The sequence below is a fragment of the Elgaria multicarinata genome, chromosome 8 (genome assembly GCF_023053635.1).
Source record: "Elgaria multicarinata webbii isolate HBS135686 ecotype San Diego chromosome 8, rElgMul1.1.pri, whole genome shotgun sequence".
NCBI classification, from domain to species: domain Eukaryota; kingdom Metazoa; phylum Chordata; class Lepidosauria; order Squamata; family Anguidae; genus Elgaria; species Elgaria multicarinata.
The window spans coordinates 80,733,719-80,745,799 of NC_086178.1; the positions used below are offsets into that span (position 1 = coordinate 80,733,719).

The window sequence follows — 12,081 nt, forward strand, 5'->3', positions numbered from 1 at the left end:
TGCGTGCGTGCGTGTGTGTCTAGACCTCCTGGTGTTCCAGGAGGGAGGGGGGAGGATCTTGCAATTTTATGATCATGAGACCCTCCCCCTTAGTCCACACGTGGCGTGCAACGTCCTGGGAGGAAGAGGACATTGCGCCCGCCATTTTGTGTGTGTGGTTTCTTTTACTGAAAATGAGCACACGAGCACTCCATCACACAGTGAAAGTTTTTTTAAATCATCATTATCATCATCATCATCATCATCATCATCCCACTCTCCCCACCCCACCCCCACCCCTGATGGGCACGGAGCTCCTGAAGAGCTCCATGCCCAGTTCCCAATTCCTCGCGTTTACTTGCGAGGAGCCGAGACAAACTGGAACAGCTGCCTACACGTTCCACGACCTTGGGATCATCCTAGTATTACAGGGAAAAATGTGTAGGGCAATATCCCGGGGAAATGCAGGGCTCATCCCTCCCTGCTCCTGGGATCCCCTGTGCATCATGTGGACACACAGGGACAATCCCTGGGATATCACCCTGTGTAAACATGCCCTTTGTGTGTGTGTGTGTGTGTTTGAAATTGCTTGGTAGTCAAAAAGAGAATTAATAGGACTATCATCCTGAATTAATTTTCACAGGAGAATATCCTTAAATTCACTCATTATTCTGCTTGTCTTTGTTCTTTAGAAAACAAAATACGTTTATTTTAGAAGCAAAAGGATGAGAAGCACTCTTTTTCCTTTTCAAAAGCTTCAAATGTATTTTTCTCCTTTGCCGATTTGCACAGTCGGGGTGAGGGAATCTGAAGCATTTTATAATCTGCTTGATGTGGCACTTTTACACTGATGTTTAAAATAGCTTAAAGTCATTGTACTGCAGACAGCAGTGCTCACTGCAGGGCACTAAGGAGCAGTATTGAGATGCATGTTCATGATTAACACTTGTCACAGCAGATATTTGTATAAGTTAAGGGGAAAATGTGCAAAGATTGGACTATATTATAATATGTTGCTACAACAAAAAGACCTCCTTTGTAGTCAAGAAAATGGATAGCTTTCAGTGGGAAGTATTTCAGAGTAGGGATGTCTGAGAACTCTGCAATGCATCCAAATTACTTCAGGTTTGGATTTCACAATGGACTGTTCCCCCCCCCTCCCAGATTTCACAATGGACTGGTTTTCCCCATGAGTCACATGGATTTCATAGACTTCTGAATCATTTTTGAAATTTCCAGATTTTTATGAAAATTTCATCACACAAAAATATTAACATAGCTGGAAAATAAGCTAATATTTGTGTGTGTGTGTGTGTGTGTGTGTGTGTGTGTGTGTGTGTGTAAAAAACACAACATTTTATACATCTCTATCTGTCTTCAGCCTCTACTGTGTAGCAAGCTTTTTTGTATATGCTTTGTTCATTGATTGTACACTGAGCTAAGAAAAATGTACAGGCCCGTGAAAGCTCCATCAATTGCTTTGCAGACTTTTCCGAAGGGGAAAAAAAAATCTAAATCCATCAATGAGTGGACAGCAGACCAAAAGACTCCTGTCAAACCACACATTACACTAACCACATAGTGTGTAGCTGAGGCTTGTCTTTTGCATTACTCTAGTGTAAGCGTGCTAGATTTGGATTGAGACCACTGCACACTAGGAGGGGAGGTTTAAACCTTCACCACATTTGCTTCCTAAAATCTCCCCCTCCTCATGGGGGCTGGGTGGTTGACAAAAGGATAAAATTATCTGTTAATCACAGTGGAAGCTTTTTTCCCCCTCCATGTGTCTCTGAAGGTTTAATCCTCCCCTCCCAAAATGCGAATTGGGCCATGGACATTTACACTAGAGTAAAACAAATGACACGTCTCAACTACATGCCACACAGTCATTTGGCTCTTAACAGTATGAACTGTCATGGCATACTTACTACTTGCAACTCTAGCATTGGAGCCTTCCTGTTCTTCACTTTACTAAGTGAGTAACAGAGCAAACCTATACTCAAGATCTGTTCACCGAGGGTCTGTAGGATTTGATGTAGCCTTGCTGTGCCGGTGGAACTTAAGATTCACGGCCACCAGGAAAAATTTGCTAGAGGAACTGCCCAGATCCACCAACAGAACGCTCCAGTAGTGCAGTTGTTCTGACAAAGATTCAGCGGCGGAATGGCCAAAATGTGGCAGTGTCACGGGCGGGATGCGGAAACATGGTTTGGTTATATTCGAGACTACTTCAGACTATGGCACAACACCATTGATGAGACTTCAGTGAGCTGCTCCCACGTTGACAGTCTCCCCCACCTCCACAGCACCATGTCAGAGCATAGGATATATTGTAACTCAGCACCTAGCCATAGCACACCATCTCCAGTATATAAATCCCACACAGGGAGGCCATAGTTCCGATGACAGGGTGTGTGTGTGGCCTGAGGTAACTCTCTCTGGCCTCATGTCATGCAGTCTTTCTAGGAAAGGAATGGTCAGCCTGTAGCCACAACAATCCATGTTGTGTAGCTCTGTAAAAGTACAAAGTACTTAAGGATGGATCCAGCATTGGGGACTCTACAGCAGATCTGGAGGGTGCGCAAGGCTGGGAGAGGAGAGGATGCAGACGTCCCATTCTGCAAGCAGTAGCCTCCACTTGCGATACCTTAGTCTCCAATCTGCCTCTTAATTTTATTTCCCTCTTATTTAAGCATGTAATACAGTCCAAATCTTGGACTCTCTGGGCAACCAGTAAACCAAGGCCATAGCTAGACCTAAGGTTTATCCCAGGATTGTCCTGGGGTCAAACCCGTTCATCTAAGTGCCATACAGGGCATCCAGCGCTCAGGCAGGGACGAACCTGGGATGATCCTCGGATAAACCTTAGGTCTAGCTACGGCCCAGGTGAAGAGAATGGGAACTTTGTCAGTGTATATAAGACATGTACTGTGTAGACACATCAAACTAATTTTCTGCATTTACTAAAATCTCTTTTTCTGTCCCTGTCCAAATGCAGGGGGTTATAACATTAATGATGTCATGTTTTATTGGACAAGAGGAAATGACTCTGTCAAAGGCTTGGATACCCTTCGATTGGCACAATACACAGTAGAAGACTACTATACCTCTGTATCTGAAGCTGTCTATGAAACAGGTAAATAATTTCTGAAACAAACCCTATCAGTGGTCTTTCACTCTAAGAAGCCCTGCCAAGGACTCGCTCTTCTTATTCTGTTTGTTTTGTGGTTGCTTATAGTAAAACTGTTGGGGCATGGTCTGAAAGCACACAATGTAGCGGCCAGCAAGTAGGTCTGGGTCTGGTCAGTAGCTGGATAGGAGACTGCCCAGAAACTCTGTGTATGCCATTTCGAGGTCATGGAAGAAAGTCTTTTAAGTTTGCGGTTTTAAATCTGCATTTTAAATCTGTATAAATCTCTGCATTGCTGCTCGGTTTTATCCTGGTTGTACTTTTATATTGTGGTTTGTTTTATACCTCGAATTGTACTTGATGGTTTTAATTTTTGTGAACCATCCAGAGAGCTTTGGCTATTGGCCGCTATAGAAATGCAATAAATAAATAATAAATAATAAATAAGGCATTATATAGATGAATAAATATTCCAGTAAGAGAGATTAGCAGGATATATCTTCAGATTAGCTGTATTAATTTATCATTGTCTTTAAGAAATATAAGACAACAAAAATGAATTAGAATATCTAGTTCCCATAATGGGTTTGCTCTGCTGTAGCAATTGATATTTGTATAAACAGTTTGCAGAATGGGAATTTTTTGATAACCTTTTTCTTGCAGAAACTTTAAAAAACAAAAAGGCTGGAAGAGCAAATACCATTTGAGACAATGAGAGCAGAGAATGTTTTGATGCTCAGAAGACATTTTAGGTGTCATTTTAGCATTTCTTAGGATGGCTAGGTCTAGCAATGAAGCCTCAAATTCCAGTTGTTTTAAAAATTGAGGCCCATGCACAGTGTGAGTAACTTTGATGCATTGTAATGATGTCAGAAAGGCTTAAAAACTCCTTGTATCTCAGATGAACTTGGTTGTGAACAGGACCTTGACCGTTGACATGAGAGATTTATTTTTACCAAAATTTCTAAACTGCTATGCTAGTAGTATATTATTTTTTATTATTCAGGGAATATCAATACAAAATTCGTAAAGCAAAGAATATTCATACAAAACTGTCAAGGCAAAGGCTATCCAAATAAAATGAAATATAACAACCAATAAAACTAAATAATGTCAATTAAATAAGTTAGACCTCAAAAGCCTGTCAGAATTGACATATTTTAAGGTTTCTTTAAAATGCCTGAATCTTGAAATAGGCAGTAATTGGCAAGCAGCTGTTTCCATAACCTAGAGACCTCCACCGAGAATGTCCTCTTTGCAGAGTCCACCAGTCTAACAGATGATGGAACCACCAGTAGCTTCTTTGATCCACATCTTAAAGGTCAAAGCAGTACATATGGGACAGCTACTGCATCTCTTATATGACACAGTTCTCCTACTGAGAAGAGACTAATAGCTTTGATCAGTATTTTATTCCGAAGCTATCTGGAGAGCATATATCTATCTAGCTTAAGTGAGGAATGTGTGGTATAAAGATAGGATTAGATTTGTAGGGATACTGAAAAATTTGCACTTTTAAATAAGGAGTGGTTCAGATATGTGAATAAACCTGAGCAAGCCTTGGACTCATGAGCCCCTGTACCCTTTTTGTCCTCTGGCACAGCCACAAGATCAGGTCCCAATTTTAAACTAAATGCAGTTTGTTACTACATTTGACAAAGGCAAGGGATAGTTTAAACTCGGGTTTATTGGAACAAGCCAAGATCATTTTTTTCTGATCCTGGCTTGTTCCAATAAACCCTAGTTTAAACTAACTTCAGTTCCTGATTCAGATACAATGACAAACTGTTGACATTTTAAACCAAAAAGTGAATGATTCTAGCCCCATTTTTCCTGGCTTGCAGCAGAGGAGAACCGGGGTTGGGGAGCACTTCATAGAGTCATAGAATAGCAGAGTTGGAAGGGGCCTACAAGGCCATCGAGTCCAACCCCCTGCTCAATGCAGGAATCCACCCTAAAGCATCCCTGACAGATAGTTGTCCAGCTCCCTCTTGAGCTTAAGGCTTGAGCAGGTTCATTTGCATAGTACTAAACTACAGATTAGTGTTATATCCGAACCAGGCCTAAAAATATCTTCATCTCATAGAAGGAACTTGGTGGAGTGCTGACACGACCTTTAGTTTTTTTTACAGCAAAGCACTTAAGAAACTATATTTTAAATTTCAGCAGTATATTGTACAAGCCTTTTATTTACAAATGGACCTAGCAAGGGAGTGTTAAACTTTAGAATTTATTTTGTAAAGGCTCATATTACCAGTAAAGCATATGGCTGTATTGTAATGTAGTAAATATTGATAGCAAAGGAAAGTATGTAATCGTTATAAAAATGTGTTGGAAAACAATGTTCCTTTTGTTTTTCTAAGCAATCTCTTTATATTCTGATTTTAATCATTACGGTTGTTGGTTTGTGTATACTTATGCAAGTAATTGACTAGAAGCAAAACTTAACACATTTTAATCAAGTATTCTTTTTAAGTCAACAAGCATTTATTTGCAGAATGCTGTTTAATTTGTTTTTAAGATGTCAGTTTTACTGTTTGTCATCTGACTTTTTAAAGAAAATAAGTTATTCCTTTATATTTTGTATTCAAGAATAAAAAAAACATGCATTCTAAAAATAAAGCAAATATGACAGGCAACTATGTAATCATAGGATCAAATGTAAAAACTCAGGCTTGTAGGTACACATCACAATATAAAGATGGTAGGAGACGCTTCAGGGATGTTGGCACAGTGGTAACAAGTCATTCTCGTAGCATCAGGCATCCCAGTTTGGAAGATAACAACCTCCAAACTAAACCACCCAAAACAAATTTGGGTGGTACTGATAATCTTTTTCTAACAGATTCTCTGTTCATATATCTTCCTTCTCAGTAGCTATACCAATTGGTTGTCGTCATAATTCTCTCTAGAATGTTTATAGGGTCCAGGTAGTTGGAACATAGTACACCAAGGGCAGCATCCAACAATGTCATTCCGCTAAAGTGGGTTACATTGTGCTATTGTAATGGACCTCTAGCACAGTGCAAATAGTATTAGCTTGCACAAGGAGTTTTCCATGGAATCCCACTGGGCAAGCTGACACTATTAGTGTTGTGCTAGAGGTCCCTTACGCTAGCAAAACATAATTTGCGTTAGTGGAATGACATCACTGGATACTGCTCGATTATAGACGGGCTAACCCAGCTACCTATTTGTTTCTGAACTCCATTTAAAGTACTGGTTCTGGTCTTTAAAGCCCTAAAGAGTTCTGGACTTGGTTATTTGAAAGCCTGCCTGCATTCATATGAACCTGCCTTAGCTTTAAAATCAATGACTGCAGCCTTGCTCTCAGTAGGTGATGTCATGTTGAAAAGTACAAGGAACAGGGCCTTTTTGATGGTGGGCCCACTTGTCCTCCAGGAATTTAAGAGGACTCATGAGACTACTTATTTCAATTTACGTTTGATTAATTGCTGTACTCCTGATTAATTATTATTGCTTATTTTTAAGGAAGTGCAATGTGGTTTTAATTTGGTGGTTTTATATGCTTTATTTTGTCATGGATTTTCTGTATGCTGCCTTGTGAGGGCAATATACTCTGGAAGTCGGCTTTAAAATCTTTTCAGTAAATAAATAGGTATCTGGAAGTGAGCCTACTTGTAAACTAGTTCCTGATGGTGAGGGAGAAACTATCAGAAAGTAACTGAAGGGTACCTTAAACATAATAGTGGAAGATGGCAAACACCCAAGCACAAATGTCATAAAAATGTGATATTTGTGCAAAGCCTGATCAGCACAGTGTAAGGCTGCCAGGGTATGTTCCTGGTTGCATACCTCAATGTGCTAGAGGATAGAGAAGAGGAAATATCTCTATAGGCATGTGGCCTCCTGCATCACTACTCTAGAGATGCTTCTGGGTCTCCTAAAGGTCAGAAGAACTGTCAGATATACTTAATGCTCTAAAGAATTATTTTCTTAATGTTTTTCTTGTTGACGCTATGCAGATTTTCTCTTCTGCACAAGACATTAGTAGGAGCTTCTTTTACATAAGGACTTCCAGCGCCGCTATTGAATTTGTACTTCAGGACTCAAGAATTCACTTCTGTGGATTTTATTTCAAAGAACATACAGCTCTCTTGCTCTCACTCTCTTTCAGGGCATTATTATGAAAGGAAACATTATGAGAGATGGTGAATATTGGAAAAGGAAATATTATGAGAGGTGATTTCATATTAACTCGCATTAAAACATCAAATGCCCAGAAATAGGTATTAAAAATACAGAGCTACATTAGCAGGCTTCATGCTTCTTATATAACGAACATCTGCTTGCTTCCCTCATGGCTTCTGTTCTCAGCTAGCCATTATGCTCAAAGAATGCTAATAATTCCATATTGCTGCTCTGCCCAGAGAGAAGGGAGGGCATATTTATCCATCAGAAAATAAAATACATGTTTACTTCTCCTGTTTCAGGGAAAGAACATCTAAACATCACTAGAAAAGCACAGAGGGAACCCATTGTTCTAATTTAAATGGAATACTATTTTCTAATAACAAGTGAAATATAGCCAGGAGCATAAAAATATTGTTTCATTGCTACACGTGGTGGCTTGATTTGTTTTGTTAGCTCATTTCAACCCTTTGCTTCATTGTGAGCCTGATTTGAGTGGTTGCTTCACTTCAATTTTGATTTGTTTTGAATAGTTTCTCAGTGATTTCCATGGCCAAATTTCAATTCACAGTAACGTTTTAAAAGTTCTTTTCAAAATGAGAAAAAAATTGCAGGGATGCAATCCTCCCCATCCCCAATCTCCAGTTAAGGGGACAAATCATGCTAAAATTCATCCAAATAGATGACAGGCATTTTGTTTGTTTGTTTGTTCTAGTGGCCATTTTGATTCTGATAATTTTAAAAGGTTTCTGTTGGTTATGCAATGTGTTTTTTGGCCAATGTACATGGGAACCTTAGGAAACATAGGGGTGCCCAAAGGTGAGAATTTTGCAGGGGTTCAGAAGTTATCCATAAAAACATTAGGAGAGGTTATTTTGTTTTCTGTCATTTGCACCAAAGTCATGGGAAATGTGGAATTAACTTTACCAAAGTTCCGTGCAACAAATGAGAAAGAGAGATCCAGAGAAAAAAAACTATTGAATGGCAATGTGATACCCCTATTTGTTGGAGTTTAAATGCTAAATCAAAGCAAAACTAAACTTGCCTAATTGCTAAGCATTGCCGGTAAGTGTTTGCCAGTTTAATTTTCCCATGGTGCCTTTGGGGCTCCAATGTAGCATTGCTCCAAAGCATCGCTGTGTCAGAACTCTAAGGCATTGTGGGAGGATTAAACTAGTGGACACCAGCCACTGCTACCCAGGCTTCAGTATTGGGCAAAAGAAATCCAGCAGCTATCCTATGCGGAGAGAACCACTGGTTTGGCAGCTGTAGACAGCATTTTGGGTTGGCGATAGACTCTACTGAGAACTTGGGCAGTCTTTGACAGCATGATGGTGCCTGCCGATGCCTGAAAGCAGGCCTGCTGGATCTTGCTAAAGGGGTTATGTTTCGAGAACTGTGCATTTCAGAGGAGATCCCAGAACAGAACCTTGGTATAGATTTAAAGTCTGGTAGAGACTAAATCCCAAATAGTTTACTTACAAGGATTACCAACCTTCCTTTCAAATATAGTTCACTATAAGCAACAAGAAATAGTCATGTTGAATACCTACCATAGCTCATAAAATCTGTACTCAGCAACCTTGAAAGTACTTATTAAAATTAAGTGATATCTTCTTCACATCAAGACCACCACATGCTTACGGCAATGTCTTTGAAGGCACTAGACGATAACAAGTGTAACACACAGTGGTGTACTTTATGAAGGATCTACAACCATAATGACAGCTAAGGAGAGTTGTTGTATACATATTTCAAGACAGGAAATGGAATGCTCTTTTTTGAGGCTGCCCACACACCTCTCTTTGGAATTTTGTGGCATAAGAAAAGTGCATCTTCTATAAATGCTGACATACAGCATTTTATTTAAAGTTCACAAATGGGATGAGAAATGGGACATACAAATCCCAGGAAGGTAAATTATTTAATATAGTTTACTTGTATTGTTAGCCATAGGCTATTGCCACTTAATTATTATATAAGCAATTAGCATGTTTGTGTGCGTCTTTGAGAAAGAGAGAGACCACTAGCTGAAGCTATGTTACAAAAAAGAAAATGCTAATACTACCAGACAGAGAAGATAAGAAACGTCAGGAAAAACAGTTCAGTACAATTATACAAATCACATAAAACTATGCAAATACATCTGTAATCGGTAAATACATAATAAACAAAATATAGTCTGTACGTAAACAAATACTACTAGATAGCAGTATACTAAGTGGAATATCCACTGTTTATATAAGGGGAAAGGAAAGAACTCCTGTTCTAACTTACTATTAATAGTAAAGATGCCCTAGAAAAAATATATTTAATGCTTTCACACCACATTTCTCTTTCCATTCCTAATTGCTCTTTGTTGGGCAGACAGACTACATATTTATTATTCCCTGTCTCCCATCACGGTCATTTAACCTTAAAAACCAGTGAATTGGAATCTAATCTAGTAGTAATAATCCACTTTGGGATTATTTTATCATGAAAAGCAGGCAGTAAATTTCACAACTAAATAATAAATCCTAATAAGCAAATCCTCTGGTACGAAAGCCCCAGGCTATCTGGCAAGGAGGACGCCTAGCAGCACGCAAATCCATTTTGCACCACCATTTGAGGATTGTAAGAAATAAGTGGGGCTTGCAACAAGATGGTCTGGTGTGGAGTCCAGCCACTCCGCACCATTCCATTTCCTCTTACCAGCCACTTCCTTCTTCCCACCCCCTCCACAGCAAGCCAGCATTCTGTGGCCCCTGGGCATTTTTAGCCTTCAGTGGGTTGGGGTCTCTCCCCATCCTTCTCTAGTGTTTATTTTCTCCAGATTCTTTGTGCTTCTGTAAACCTTTGAGTTCTCGTGACCCTACATATACCTTCCTCTTGTGTGTGGGTGGTACCATTTTGGCTACAGAAGGACTAGCACTCAGATTATTGATAGCAGGAATCTCTTCGCAGCAGCAGAAGTCCATTTCGTACTGTCTCTGCACTCCCAGCCCAACTGAAAGAAGCCCTTGCCTCTCAGACCACTCTACATGCCAAAGGTCTTGGGGAAACATGGGTGGTGGTGGTGGTTGGGGTGACCACAATTAATGCTGACTACTAAGCTAAGCCAAAATTATAATAAGAGATCCTTGAGAGTTCTTTAGGGTTTTCTGATAGTAATGTCCATATCAAACAGGCTGCGTGGTCACATAAACGATACATAAATCCCCACTTTTGTAGAGATATTGTTGTCAACTCCTGTTCTTAAAATGTATTTATATTTAGCATTTGTAGCTGTCAGAGCACAGGATTAAAAGTGGCAAATGGGACATCCATTTAAATAAAGCAAGAACAGCTTGTGCCAAAGCCTTTTTACAAAATAGCTGTGTGGCTGTATTGACCCTGTGCCCCCCCCCCCGCTAAGTATTGTAGTCAGTCGTATTAGTTTTTACAAGCCAGCATGCCTTTTCTGATACAAGTTTCCAACTTTGAGGATGAATAGAAAGGCCAATCTCTTCCCCTTGACTTTCGTCATTTGGAACTTCATGCAGAGAAGTACATGGAAAGATTTCCATATGCAAGGGGTTTAAACTCTCTTCCTAAGCAGCAATTCCCCATCTCTGGCTCCTACTCTGTACTACAACACTGGAACCAGTTCCTGAATATGAGACATGGGAGAGTAAGAGTTTCTTCAGATGAGCGTTTTAAAACATGCCCATGACTAACAACGCTGTGTTCCTCCTGTGCGTTTCCTACTCATCTCCTACATCTTCTGCCATTTCTTTCATTATAAAAAAATCTTCATTAAACACGACTCTTCTGAGCTATAACGTTATTTGTCACAATTTCCTGCCGTGTGTAGGAGAGGTTTTGCTATAAAACGCCCACTAGAGGGTGCTGTCCCACTAAACTGAATGGGCCAAATGGTCGCTTTTCTTCGTGCTCTCTTCCTCCATGTAATTGCAGCTTCAGAGCCAACGGTAAGGGAACATGATGCCCCCCTCCCCGTCTGAAGGAGCTCTAAGTGATGTTAACAAAAACAAAGTTAAAAGCCCTGTTGTGCTGGCAATATCCCTTGCACGAACACAACGTGAATTGCTGGATTGGGGGCTTTGGATAAGCCCTATCCATTTGATCTGGCCTTCTAGAGATTGTGACGGATGTCTGTTGTGTTCTTGTTATGAGTTTGTTGTTATATTTATGGTTATAGTTTTGTGATTTTCTGAGGCTTCTGTGTTGCAACTTCGGTAAATTTTATTTTGTTCTTGTTTGTAAACCACTTTGAGACCAGGGCAGGGTTGTCGCTGTTTTTAAACGAGTTTCTTCTTTATGTGCAAGTTTAATTATTTTTAAGCTGAAAATACTTTTAGCAAAACATTGCCAATTTACCAGTTCAGCAGTCATGCCATATGTATAATTTTCATTTGGGGGTTTGAGATGCAGTGCTATTTACATTTTTTGAGATTAGCCCAGCTAGTTGATTTGGACATTATTTTAAAACAGCCTTCCCCAATCTCATGTTTTCCAGTTGTTTTGGACTTCAATTCCCATCAGCCCCTGCCAGTATGACCAATGGGTAGGAATTCTAGGAGTCATGGTCCAAAATATCTGGAGAGCGCCAGACTGAGGAAGGCTGTTTTAAAATAATGTCCAAATCAACCAGCTGCACTAATCCCAAAAGTGTTAACAGCGCTGCGTCTCCAGCCCCCAACTGAAAATGATATATTGGTATGACTGCTGAACTCATAAGTTGGCAAAGTTTGTTACAAGCATTTTAAGCTTAAAAATAATTAAACTTGCACATAAAGAAGAAAGTCTTTAAGTTGTGCTGTCAAAATGCTTTCCGC

General features: G+C 39.8%; 1 protein-coding gene across 1 annotated transcript in view; it reads left to right on the forward strand.

The window, feature by feature from the left end:
- Positions 1–12,081, forward strand: part of LOC134402239 (gamma-aminobutyric acid receptor subunit pi-like) — a 46,463-nt gene that overhangs the window by 24,486 nt on the left and 9,896 nt on the right. Inside the window, exon 6 of the mRNA XM_063131604.1 lies at positions 2,978–3,115. Within this exon, the coding sequence (XP_062987674.1) occupies positions 2,978–3,115 (138 nt within the window). The remainder of the gene's footprint in view (positions 1–2,977; positions 3,116–12,081) is intronic.